General features: G+C 40.8%; 1 protein-coding gene across 2 annotated transcripts in view; it reads right to left on the reverse strand.

Moving 5' to 3' along the window:
- Nucleotides 1-13,615, reverse strand: part of Myo1d (myosin ID) — a 307,146-nt gene that overhangs the window by 170,968 nt on the left and 122,563 nt on the right. For both annotated transcript variants that reach the window (XM_059271334.1, XM_059271332.1), the window contains one exon: nt 5,385-5,551. In XM_059271334.1, coding sequence (XP_059127317.1) covers nt 5,385-5,551 — 167 coding nt within the window. The remainder of the gene's footprint in view (nt 1-5,384; nt 5,552-13,615) is intronic.

Genomic DNA, 13,615 nt, shown 5'->3' on the forward strand with positions numbered 1-13,615 from the left:
ATTAAAGATAATGTTTGCAGCACCTTGGTCTCCTGAGCTGCACAGAATGAGGTAAGATACTGTTTCCCATGGCAGCTGGTTTCAGTAACTTAAAACAAACATATAAAATGCTTAAGAAATGTACCTGGTACACAGAACAAGCATTTAAAAAAGCCATTGACTATTGTTATAGTTCTCTTGAAAAGTTTAAATATCCTAATCTCTCCTCAACATTTGGCCATTTCTTCAGTTTGTTTGAATAATGCTTCTTCTTTATTCTCTTTTCTTCTTGTACTGACTTTAGATGGGCCTTGCTTCCCTTACAGCAGCTGGAGATGTGGCTACTTGTATTGGTCATTACGTCAAACTCCTAGCCATGTAGCTACACTGACCCACTTGGAATTCATTCTTCTCATTCACTTTCTCTAGGCCTCCTCATGTAGCTCAGGCTGGTGTCTAACTCCCTATATAGGCTAGGCATGGACAATCCTGATGCCTCAGACTCCCAATGCTAGGATAACAAATATATATCTGCACACCCAGCCTGGGGTGGCTTTTTTTTTTTTTTTTTTAGCTGAGGATCAAACCCAGGGCCTTGCGCTTGCTAGGCAAGCACTCTACCACTAGGCTAAATCCCCAACCCTGGGGTGGCTTTTTAAAAGGCAGCTCAAGCCTCACTAGGTTGTCTTTGCTTTTAACTGTGACACTGGGTTACCTCTGCACCTTCATAACATATTTAGGAGTAAGATATATCTTTAAGGTTCACTAAGAAAATCTCTCTGTCTGTCTGTCTGTCTGTCTCTCTCTCCTTCCTATCTTGGCTGTGCATTTGCTATTTTAAAATTGTTTAGTTAGCCGAGCGGTGGTGGCGCACGCCTTTAATCCCAGCACTTGGGAGGCAGAGCCAGGCGGATCTCTGTGAGTTCGAGGCTAGCCTGGGCTACCAAGTGAGTTCCAGAAAAGGTGCAAAGCTACACAGAGAAACCCTGCCTCGAAAAACCAAAAAAAAAATAAATAAATAAATAAAAATTAAAAAAAAAAAAATAAAATAAAATTGTTTAGTTTGCTTTCTGATACTGTGATAAACACTGTGGACAAAAGTGACTTAGCAGAGAAAAAGATTTATTTCAGTTTATACTTCCAGGTCACAGTCCATCATTGAGAGAAGTTAGGGCAGGGACTCAAGGCAGGAGCCTGGAAGCAACAGCCATGAAGGAATAATCTCCATAAACGTGGCAACTGGCCCATCTGATTTGACAATTCCTCAATTGAGGTCCTTCTTGCCAGGTTGTATCAAGTTGACAAAAAAAAAAATCAGCCAGCACATACCTACACGTTTTGCACTATTTGAGGATGTTTGGGGTAGGAATGGGGTATTTAATATTGAGCCACTAAGACTACTGTATTAGAAGTTTATAGATTCATGGGGGATGGGGTGGGAATGCGTATGTGTATATGCGCGCACATGTGTGTGTGTGTGTGTGTGTGTGTGTGTGTGTGTGTGTGTTCAGGTACACATGTATGTGGTGTATAGGTATGTGAGGATTGGCCATCAAGTGTCTTCTGAAATCTCTCTCCATCTTGTGTTTTTCTTTTCTTTTCTTTTCTTTTTTAAAGATTTATTTATTATGTATGCAGTGTTCTGCCTGCATGCATTCCTGTAGGCCAGAAGAGGACACCAGATTTTATTACAGATGGTTCTGAGCCACCATGTGGGTGTTGGGAATTGAACTCAGGACCTCTAGATGAGCAGTCAGTGATCTTAACCACTGAGCCTTCTCTCCAGCCCTTCTTTTCTTTTTTTGAACTTTTAAAAATGATTTATTTATTTTTATTTTATGTGCATTGGTGTTTTGTCTGCATATATGTCTGTATGAAGGTGTCAGATCCCCTGGATGGGGAGTTACAGGCAGTTGGAGCTGGGAATTGAAACCAGGTCCTCTGGAAGAACAAATGTTCTTAGCCACTAAGCCATTTCTCTTACACCGCCCCTCCTCCCCCTTGTCTCTTCTTCCCACCTTATTTTTGGAGAAACAGTATCTCATTGAACGTGGAGCTCACTGATTTGAACAGACCGGCTGGTCAGCAAACCCCTAGAATACTCCTATTTCCATCTCCCTAACACTAGGGCTATAGGCGTGTACCCATGCCTGGCTCTTTATGTGGGTGCTGGGGAATCCGCACTCAGCTCTTCATGCTTGTGTGGTAAGCACTGCGCTAACTGAGCTGTCTCTCTGGCCACTTCAAATGTCTGTTATTCAGTTTAATGTTCACCCAGATGCTCAAACCAAAAGTCTACTTGTCATTCTTCATTCTGCTCGATTCCTGACTCACCACAATCCATGTACAAGCCGCTCTTGTCATCTAGCCCTGAACACATCCTGAATGTGTCCACTACTCCTCTATCTACAGTAACACACTGCTGAAGACACTATTTGTAAGCTATCTTTTCTAGACTCCTGCAGTAGCAGAATGGGCACATGGTCACCATGGTGATTCCCTGAAGACATCTATTAAGATGCTTAAAACTCACTCATTTCAAAACCCCAATGCTTTGGTCTAATTACCAAGTTCAACGTGAGTCCAGCCCTGTCTACTTCTCTGCTATCTCACACCATGCCTGGCACTCAGCATCTTTAAACTATACTGATTATGTGATTCTTAAAGTGCCATACTCATTACAGAGTAGAACCTTTCTGCTGCTGTTCCCTCTGTCTGACCTTTTCTCTTCTCTCACCTTTAGGTCCTCCTGGAATTTACCTCTTTAGAGATTCCTCTGACCTGAATCAGAATTTTCTGATTTAAGTTTTTAGACTTATTTTTCATTTGTGTTTATGTGTGTCTGTATGTATGCTATATGTGCTCAGGTGCCCAAGGAAGCCTGAAGAGGATGTTGGATCCCTGGAGCTGGAGTTACAGGAGGTTGTATGCTATCATATTTGTGGGAGCCCACAGAGGCTATCTAGTGAGAACTTACTCAGGGTCAGAGAATCTGAGCTTGCTTTACCCACCCTGCAGGGCTGTGTAAGGAGATGATTTGGCCATGGGCGTGTTTACCAGGTGTTTGGAAGGGTCTACACTTGGCTGTACAGTGTGCTTTGATCTTGCAAGGGAGAGGTCTTCTGTCTCTCCTCTTGGAATATTATAAAAAGCTCTTTTCAATAAAGGATGAGGCTATTGGGTATTGACCCAGGCCCCACTGAAGCTATCCTGTGTTTCTGTCTTTTTTCTCATTGTCTAGGTCTCTCTTTTTACCTAATATTTCTTAATTCCTCTCTTCTCCACCTAAGAACCTTCAAAAGGTGGGAGCTGGATTCCCACAGATGGCGCCCTGAATGTGGGACTTAGGTATGGAGGATAAAGAGAAGGAATACCACAGAGCAGGGGGCACGCCCAGTAATGAATTATAGGAGGCGGTGATGTTCTATTCTTCAGGAGTAAACGTTTAAATATAAAGCAGAGTAGTAGTAGTAGGCTGCAGCAAGTATCTATCTCTGTCTATGATTTTTTTCTTTCTCTCTATTTAGTAAGTTAGGTCTAAAGTTGTAAAAAAGTTTTGGTGAAGGTTTAACTTAGGGTAGAGTAGTCCCCCCTACTCCTCCCACAAGCACAGACTGGACCTGGGCTGCAGAAAGCAGTATCCAGGACTGAGCAGACGCTTTGAACCTGGCAGTCTGCCAGCTTCAGAAGCCCTTACTATAAGCAGCAGCAGCCAGGTATTAGCAGCTGAGACATCCACTGTCTTGGTCAGTACTCTATTGTGAAGAGACACCATAACCACAGCAGCTCTTATAAATACAAGAAATCATTTAATTGGGGCTTGCACACAGGCAGACATGGTGCTGGGAAAGTAACTGAGATTTCTACAACCAGATCCACTGGCAGCATGAAGAGAGAAAGATACTGGGCCTAGCATGGGCTTTTGAAACCTCAAAGACCACCCCCAATGTCACACTTCCTCCAACAAGGCCACACCTATCCCAATAAAGCCACATCTCCTAATCCTTACCAACAATACCACTCTCTAAGCAGTCACTATATGAGCCTATGGGGGCCATTCTTATTCAAACCACACACCCACATGGGTGCTAGAAATAGAACTCAGGTTCTGTGGGAGAACAGCAAGTGCTCTTAACCACTGAGCTACCTTTCCAGCCCCTGGTTTAAGTTTTATGTATTTACTCATTTTTTTTTTTTGTGTATGTATGGAATCTGTAGTCCAGAATGTTGGAAATGCTTAATGAACATTTAAAATAATTAAACTCATGAAACTGATGACATTTCCTAACTCCCAGTTTTCAAATGTCACTGTCATTACCAGCCCTAAATCAACAGTAGCACTATTTCACACCGAATGACTCCTAGAGCTAGGTGCTGTTCTAAGTGCCTTGTAGCCTTCATCCCAGTGATCAAGCACCCTTCAAGGTAGTTACTACTTCATCCTCATTTTACACACGAGGAAACTGAGTCATGGAGTCACATAAGTAGAAAGTGGTAAACCCAAGACTCAAACTGGTTAGATTAACTTCAGAGCCACCACGCTGAATTTATAATAATGATGATAATTCTGTATCAGTACTGATAGTAGTACTGAATATCTATTATGTACTGGGGACTTGGAATTTTACTTAATTCTCACAACAACCATTCAATGAATTTTTTTTTTTTTTTTTTTTTTTTTTTTTTTTTTTTTTTTTGAGACAGGGTTTCCCTGTGTAGCTTTGGAGCCTGTTCTGGAATTCACTCTGTAGACTGGGCTGGCCTCAAACTCACAGAGATCCGCCTGCTTCTGCCTCCTTAGTGCTGGGATTAAAGGTGTGTGCCACTACTGATTGGCTCAATGAAGTTTTTTTTTTTTTTTTTTTTTTTTTTTTTTTTTTTTGTTTTGTTTTGTTTTGTTTTGTTTTGTTTTTTGTTTTATCAAGACAGGGTTTCTCTGTGTTGTTTTGGTGCCTGTCCTGGATCTCACTCTGTAGACCAGGCTAGCCTGGACCTCACAGAGATCCACCTGCCTCTGCCTCCCAAGTGCTGGGATTAAAGGTGTGCGCTGCCACCACCTGGCCTTTAGTGAAGTTTTTATATTCATTTTACAGATGCAGGAATAAGATCAAAGAGATGGAAACACCTGGCTTGGGAACAAGTGCAAAGTAAGTATTGCAGCAGAATCCTACATAAGACTCCAAATCCATGTTCTTTCTTGAATTTCCATTAAAATTACTGAACTCTCTTCCAGGGTCTGTAAGCTATAAACTCAGGAACTCTGCAGATTCTAAAGAAGTTTCTCATATGTACAGTTTCCCTGACTTTTCTGTTCACTTACTAGATGCTTGCAGATGGCCTAACATGGCTGCTGTATCATCATATTTCTGAGTGCAATTAGGTTCTGCTGCATACTCTACCCTTACCTGTGAAGAAATTTCTCATAGGTCTGGCGGAACGCAAACCCTGCCCGGCGCACTCTCACGTTCTCCAGTAATCCAAGGTATTCCACCTGATGGCGGCAGCGCTCATCATCAAATATCTGTGGGGACTTCTTGTCGTTGGGTTTGATGCAGCGTACATAGTACGGTTCCTAAAGAAATAAATAAGCAATGAGAGAATTCACTGTAGACCTAGAGGAGGGATGCTAGCATGTCATTAGTGTCAACTGTGTCAAATTAAGCTCAGTGCCTCGGATCACCTGGGTATATATCTGTGAATGAAGCATTCTTCCTTTCTGCCCCAATTCAGAGTAGTTCTCATGTAATCACTGGTTCATATTTTACTGTTTAAGCCTCATCAGAAATAGTAGAAAGGGGTTAAAGCTAAGGAGAAAATAATTAAGATGTGTAAACACTGAGAGTTTTGTATATTTACAAATAACTGATATATTGTATATTTACAAATAACTCAGAAGAGAAAGTAGCTAAAGATCAACTGTGACGGAGATCTTGATGGATTAAGGTCAGGTGGTCTGAGAGCGCAAGTGCTCCCTAAGTGTCAGCCATTGCTCTTATATTATTATTATCATTGCTGTTGTTGCATTAGTTTGTGCTTCTAAAAGAGATTAAACTTTATGGGTAACAGAAATGTTATAAAACCATCTATAGGCATTAGTGAGTCTATGAAAGAGCCCCACTAGAAACTCTCCCTCTATGCCAATCACATTTTGTACCAGGCATTAGATTACGACTCTTGTTAAATATAAAGCCATGTTTGGCATAGATCCTGGTACACTGAGGATAATGAATAAATTATCACTGGATGAATCGAAGAGGTCAAATATATCTCATCTCTTCTCTGAATCCATTATCCAGCAGACACACAGATGCACCTTAATTAAGATAGAGTTCTACGTAGTTATATTAGGTAGTTTTGAGCACTGTGGAGGGAGGGCTTGAGATGGCAAAGGGTGGCGAATGATTTAAGAAGTAGGAAAGTTTTGAAGAATGTGAATTGATTTGCACTTAAATAAGTTTTCAACATCTAAGAAAGACGTTATAATCATATATTTATCAGGCTCCCTACACCATAAAAAATAAAGTTGTTTTCTTCCTTTTTGCAAATTCTGCTGTATTAGCTTCCTATTATTGTTGTAGCAGATTATAACAAGGTTAGTGGCTTAAACTAACACAATTTGATTATCTCACAGCCGTGGAGGTTAGAAGTCTGAAACGGGTTTCAGTGGGCTAATGTCAGGGTGCTATGGAGTTATTACTTTAAGGGACCTCGGAGATAGCTTGTTCATCTTTTCTGGTGTGATGGTAAATCTTGATTGTTAACTTGAATAGACTGAGATGTATCTAGGAGACTATAAAGTGCATTTCTTCACTCTCTGTGAGGGTGCTCAGAGGGAGGATTAACAAAGGGGGATGGGAGCAGCACAGCCTTAGAGGCTGGGGACTTGACTGGAATAAAGGGAAAACAGACTACCCACAGCACTCTGCTTCCTGGCTGCTACGGTAGGAGCTGCTCTGCTCTACCACGTTCTTCTTGTCACAATGGACTGAAAACCAAGAGACAAAACAAAGCTTGCCTCTTTTCAACTTGTTTCACCAGGTACTCTGTCGGAACAATGAGGCCTGACTAACACATCCAGCTCTTAGAGGCCCACATTCCTGAATGGGCCTCCTCTTCATCTCTTACACAGCAATGGCTAGCTGTGTCTTCTCATGTCAGCTCTGTGCTTCTGACTCTTTTGCCTCCCTTTTCCCTAGCAGAGAGCTCAGTGATTATATACTGAACCCACCTGGATGCCCTTGGATACTCCCTAACTTTAAGGACTGCTAATAAGACCTTAATTTCATCTTTTCTGTGTAACACAGTCACACAGGTTCCTAAGTTAGGCCATGAAAATCCTGGGGGGGGCATCTATGGAATAACAAAAATAAACTAAATCTGGCATAATAAAAGGCATGGAGAATAAATTATGCAGCCAATGATTTAATCAGCGAAACCCCCATTAAAAACTCACAACACTTGGGCTTTGAGGATGTATTGATGTACTGGGTGAATGGTACAGCCTTACTCCTTGAGGACAGAAAGCCACTGTGCTTGGATCTCACTTCCAGCCTTTGCCAGACTATTTATCTTTTCATCTGGCTGTTTGTATCCTTCATAATAAAAGTGTTATCATACGATAGCATTTCTAAGTTCAGTAAATCATTCTAACCAATTATTAAATATAAACAAGGGCCAAGGGAACTCCAAAAACTGTATTCAAGTCATACAGAAGATTGTCCCAGAGGCCTCACTTGAAGATGGCATTTGAAATAAAAATCAGTCTTACTAGCAACTTTGCCCTGTAACTTTTTGGACCCGATGACAACTTGGGCTAGTAGTGTCAGAAGGGAATTTAATTACAAGATCCCCAGCAGGTATCAGAGTTGGTGCTACCAGTTAGGGCCATTATTCTGTCTAGCATACCTGTCTTTATTTTAATCTTGTCATCTATGGGAGAGTGAAAAATATGACCATGATATTTGTAGCCTATACCACTAAGGGGTAGGAGTCTCTGAATCAGGGCCGACTTTGTGACTTGCTTTACCAATACAATACAGCAGAAGTGACACTAAGTGACATCTGGAGAGGTATCCATGAGAGACACTGCCTCTTCAGCATGTAAACAAGCCAAACACTGCATAAATAAAGATATCTAATCAGCTAGCCATGCCATTTAAGTAAGATATCTCAGACTGCCAGCCCTGGTTTACTGATCTCTCCTTGTTGAGCCCAGCAGAATTGCCCAGCCAACTCACTGAATCGTGAGGAATAATAAGCTGTGGTTTCCTTAAGCACTGTATTTCAGAGTAATTTGTGATGAATCAAGAGATAACTGATGGTGGTGGTGGTGTAAGCCTTTAATCCTGGCATTTGGGAGGAAGAGGCAGGTAGATCTCTGTGAGTTCGAGGACAGCCTGGTCTACAAAGCTAGTTCTAGGACAGCCAAGGCTACATAGAGAAACCCTGTCTCAAAAAACCAAGAGAGAGAGAGAGAGAGAGAGAGAGAGAGAGAGAGAGAGAGAGAGAGAGAGAGAGAGAGGAAGGGAGAGAGAGAGAGAGAGAACCAGAACTGATGACAGGCTTGGTGGCACACATCTTTAATCCCAGCATCAGATCTCTGAGTTTGAGGACAGCCTGGTCTACATAGTGAGCTCTAGGCCAGCCAAAGCTAGATAGTGAGCCCCTGTCTTAAACCAACGAACAAACAAACAAACAACCTGGTAACTGTCTAATTCTGGAATACCAATAGCTACATTTTAAATATTTTTGTATATTTAAGCAGAGGATCAATATGATTAAAACGTTTAATCATAATTCTACTTTCAAAAGTAGCCATAGTTGGTAAAATTTGTAGTAGTTTTCAAATGGAGCATTTATACATAGCTTACTTACTCTTGAAAAGGCTCATGATAAACTCTAAACAAACTTAGTGATATGGGGGAGGAGAGGCCACTATTAAATGAAGATCTTGTGTGAGTCTTTTGGCACAGAAGACCTTACTGCTTGTGAATAAACCAATTCAAGTGGCACCAAGCACAATAAATACCAAGTGCTTTTAGATCCGTCTGCATGTCCTGGTGTTGGTGCAACACTGCATAGAATTGGCATACCTGCATCTTAGTTTCTCTATTAACTGGTGTGATTATTTCCTCTTTATTGTCAGCTCAACTACATTTAGAATCACTTAGGACATTGACATAGTACACTTCTGGGTGTGCCTGTAGGGACAGTTCTGTAAAGGATTAACCATTATGGAATGTGGGCAGCCACCATATTGGCTGGGGGTCTGGATGGAATAAAAGGGGGAAAAAGAAAGACAGCTGAGTATCAGCATTCACCTTTCCTCTCTACTTCTGACTATGATGTGATCTAGTCTGCAGTACCAAGCCTTCCCCACCAAGATGGAATGAATCTTCAAAAACAATGAGCCCAGACCAGTCTTTCCTCCTTACATCCTTCTGTTGGGTATTCTGCAGGTATGCAGTACACACACACACACACACACACACACACACACACACACACACACAATCTCTGTTGCTCTTGATGTCTGACTTCAGCCTTTCACAGAGGACATCCTCAGTGTTATTCTGATCCTTAGAAACTTGTTACATTTACCTGACATGTATGTTTTGTTTGTATTAAAGATAGCTTATATTCAGTAATCTGTGCAAGTCCTAGTAGGTCAAATTTGGCTTCCATATTGTCTAACTAGGATTTATTTGAGTTCACTGCTTTTGAAGATTCAGTCCATCTTGGTGGGGAAGGCTTGGTACTGCAGAATAGTTAACGCACACACACACACATATGTGTATATACACATATATGTTCACATATATTCAGTTACATACAGAGACAATGAAATAAAGAAATAAATAATAAGGAAAGAAAGGGATGTTTCAAACAGACAAATGGAACAAATAACAGAAAGATGTGGCAGTTCTAACATGAACGAATAAATTCCCTAAACATTTAAAGCAAAGACTGAAAGTACACGAGGTGAGGAGAGGTAGATAAAGTTAAAGTCAATATGGTTTTGAACTTACCTTTCAACCCATCAAAGAAATTAGTAAAGATGCTGTTAAGTTGGACAATATGAAAGTCAAACTTTGCCTCCTGGGACTTGCACAGATTACTGAATATAAGCTATCTTTAATACAAACAAAACATACAAGTCAGGTAAATGTAACAAGTTTCTAAGGACCTGAATCACACGGAGGATGTCCTCAGGTGAAATGCTGAAGTCAGACTTCAAGAGCAACAGAGATAATTAGGAAACCTTCATACTTGAAAATTAAGAAACATACTTCTGAATGATTGAGAGGTCAAAATGATGAAGTGAATCAGAAAATACTTGGAACTGACTACACATGATATGACATGGACAAAGCAGTCAGTGCAAGGGACCACCTGAGACTTTACTGAATAGGTAAGTGGGATTGCACCAGCACTGAGCAACTGCATACAGGAAGCAGAAATACCATGAGACACTAACAACCAACCAGCAAGTGGAAAAGCCCTTTCAGCCTGCTTAGTGATGTAAGTCATTGAATAAGGGATCTAGTGGAAATACTTTCTCTATATTTAATCAGCATTCTGTCTCAGTTTATAAATGCCACCTCCTCTCTCACTTATAAATACCAAGACTGACTCAGCCTAAGCAATCCTAAATTTGACAAATTAGTGTTGTATAAAGGCTAAATTGCCAGAGTTCATAGTGATCTCATTCTCTTAACCTGTCTCCCTAGGTTTTATGTAAAAAAATATAATTTGTAGAAGTATGCCAAATGGCATACACATTAGCTAGAAGGTAATGCATTTAAGTATGCATCTATTTGATCTGCTTTGCAGATCTTTGATATAGAGATATATCAGCAGATTGATAGTCAAGGCATATTCAAATTCATTTAATAATTTACTGACCATCTGTTGGTAGCATTTTACAAAGCTACCAAAAAGTACATAAAGTAGGACCTACTCTCCATTTCAAAGGTAGTCCAGGTGAAGAGAGAAGATAGTACACTTGAAACACTGTGGAGACATGTCCCATGGAGTTCTACTTCTGGGAAAGGGACGAGGTGGTCATCAGCTTCCCTGATGAAATCCTAAAAGACAGACACTAGAGAAAATATGGGGAAAGGCCTCTTGCACACGCTTCTCATAAAGTGGTAAGGAGATCCGTGGCCCAGATCAGAAGACATCAGCCTAAGAATGAGTGCAGCTGCAAGGCTGCTTCTGGATCCTGGTGCAGACCTTTCATTGCTGCTAGTGAGCTTAGAACGGTGACGAACACTTGGCTTCTCTTTTTCAGAAAGAGTCTTTATTATGTCTTTATTCTTGAAAAAGATATTCTCTGGGTACTGAATTTTGGTTAAGTCATTATCACTCTGCCTGATTACTATTCTTTTGAAGCTAATCTATCTTTTCTCTGGCTGCTTTTTAGAGACTTGTACTGGGGGATGTCTTTCTGTACGCTGTGAATATATGTTGTTCCCATTGGTTGATAAATAAGCTGTTTTGACCTGTGCCAGGCAAGGCAGCTTAGAGGCAGGCGGGAAACCCAAGGAGAGAGACAGGAAAGAGAAAGGCAGAATGGAGGAGATGCCAGACTGCCATCCTAGGAGCAACATGTAATGGGATGCAGTTAAAGCCATGAAACATGTGGTGATACATAGATTAACAGTTATGGGTTGAGTTAAACAATAAGAGCTAGCTAGCAAGAAGTATACCAGCATACTCAGCTTTTACATGGGTGGTGGGTTCTGAACTCAGATCCTCATGCTTGACTCCAGGGAGCCATTTCCCCAGCTATGGATTCTATTTGTGGTTGTTTTGGTTATAGTAGTTTTCATCTGGGCCTGTTGTTTAATCTCACTCTAGCATATGACATCTTAAAGTCACTTAAAAAAACTTTCATTATTTTTATTTTTTAAAGATTTAATTTTTATTTTATTTTATTTTATGTATTAAGAGAGTTTTGCCTGAATGCATGTATGTGCACCACGTATGTGCCTGGTGCTCAGAGGGGTCAGAAGACAGTGTCAGGTTCTCTGAAACTGGAATTACCTATGGTTGTAAGTCACCATGTGGGTGCTGAGAATTGAACCTGGGTCATCTGGAAGAGCAGTACATGCTCTAAATCATTGAGCCATCCCTCCAGAGGACTCCCCGCCCCTGCAGCTCCTATTTTCCTTGGATTTTTTTTTTGTGTGTGTGTGTGTGTGTGTGTGTGTGTGTGTGTGTGTGTGTGTGTGTAAAGTCTTTAAGGTCTGATTTGATGGTGATAGCCTCAAGAAAATAATTGTATTTGCTTCTCTCAGAAGTTTGTGACAATATAAGACCTGGACTATCTTAAGCTGCTGGCTTGAAGCTTTTTCAGCCCACTTAGGTAGTATGAATATGGGCTGCAAATCTCATTAAAGCTGGCTTATAATGGCATATTAACAAGAAAGATTCACTGCCTTCCAATACTTGATACCCCTTGGCTAAGTATCAAAGGCCAAGATAGGCAGTTTCCTCATAGACAATAGAGGGTTATTTCTAACTCATTCTAGATGAGGCCCTTTGGGGATATAAGTCTTTAAAGGTGTGTAGGGGTGTGTGTGTGTGTGTGTGTGTGTGTGTGTGTGTGTGTGTGTGTGTGATCACTTTACTACTTTGGGTAAGTCCCAGATTTCAGTTCAAGGACTCAGCCCTGAATGCTGACTAACCATCCTCAGAGTTCAGTATTTCAGCAATCCTCCCAGGTGAAAAGGCAGCTTTAAGGCTGTGCCTCCACTCAGTTGATTTCTATCTTTACACAGCCCCTGGCTTACACATCCCTTAATGTGACTAGTTTCTGGTTCCATTCAGAAAGTTGATTTTTTTGTTTTTCGAGACACGGTTTCTCTGTATAGTTTTGGTGCCTGTCCTGGATCTCGCTCTGTAGACCAGGCTGGCCTCGTACTCACAGAGATCTGCCTGGCTCTGCCTCCCAAGTGCTGGGATTAAAGATGTGCGCCACCGCCGCCTGGTGAAAGTTGATTTTTTTAAAAAAATTTACTCAATACTTGTGTTGTTTCACAAGTAAGCACTGTATTTACTATGCTGCCAAGAAAGGCAACTTTCAGACATATTGTTAGGATCTTTTGTCTGTGTTCCTCTGTGAAAATAAGCTGGGTGTTAGCCTCTCTTCCCACCTCCTAAACAGCAGATGCTGTGGATTACTAGTTTTATAACTGGTATCTGTGAAACCATCAGGCCTGACACTCTTGGTGGAGGTGGAGGGCAGAAGACTTTTTGATTAGTGATTTGGAATCCTCAAGGTTACTGTTGTATTCTGATTTTCATCTTGAATCAATTTTAACATGTTCCTAGCAAACTAAATTTTAAAATATGCTAGCAGCCAATTATTCATAACACACTAACCTCTACTGTCAGAGGTTATAACAACCCTTCATTCATCATTCTGTTTTTTTTAAATTAATTTTATTAGAGATTTTGTCTATTTACTAGTTTTTTGATTTCTCCATTATGGTTAATTTCTGCTATTACATTATTTTCTTCTCTCTTTAGGTTTGGAGTTTGTCTTCTGACTCTGAGTTGAACTTATCCACTTTTAGTCAGCTTTGTTGCTTTATGAGGGCATAACAAATGGCTCACTTTAATAACATCC

The sequence above is a fragment of the Peromyscus eremicus genome, chromosome 8a, assembly GCF_949786415.1.
Source record: "Peromyscus eremicus chromosome 8a, PerEre_H2_v1, whole genome shotgun sequence".
Taxonomy (NCBI): Eukaryota; Metazoa; Chordata; class Mammalia; order Rodentia; family Cricetidae; genus Peromyscus; species Peromyscus eremicus.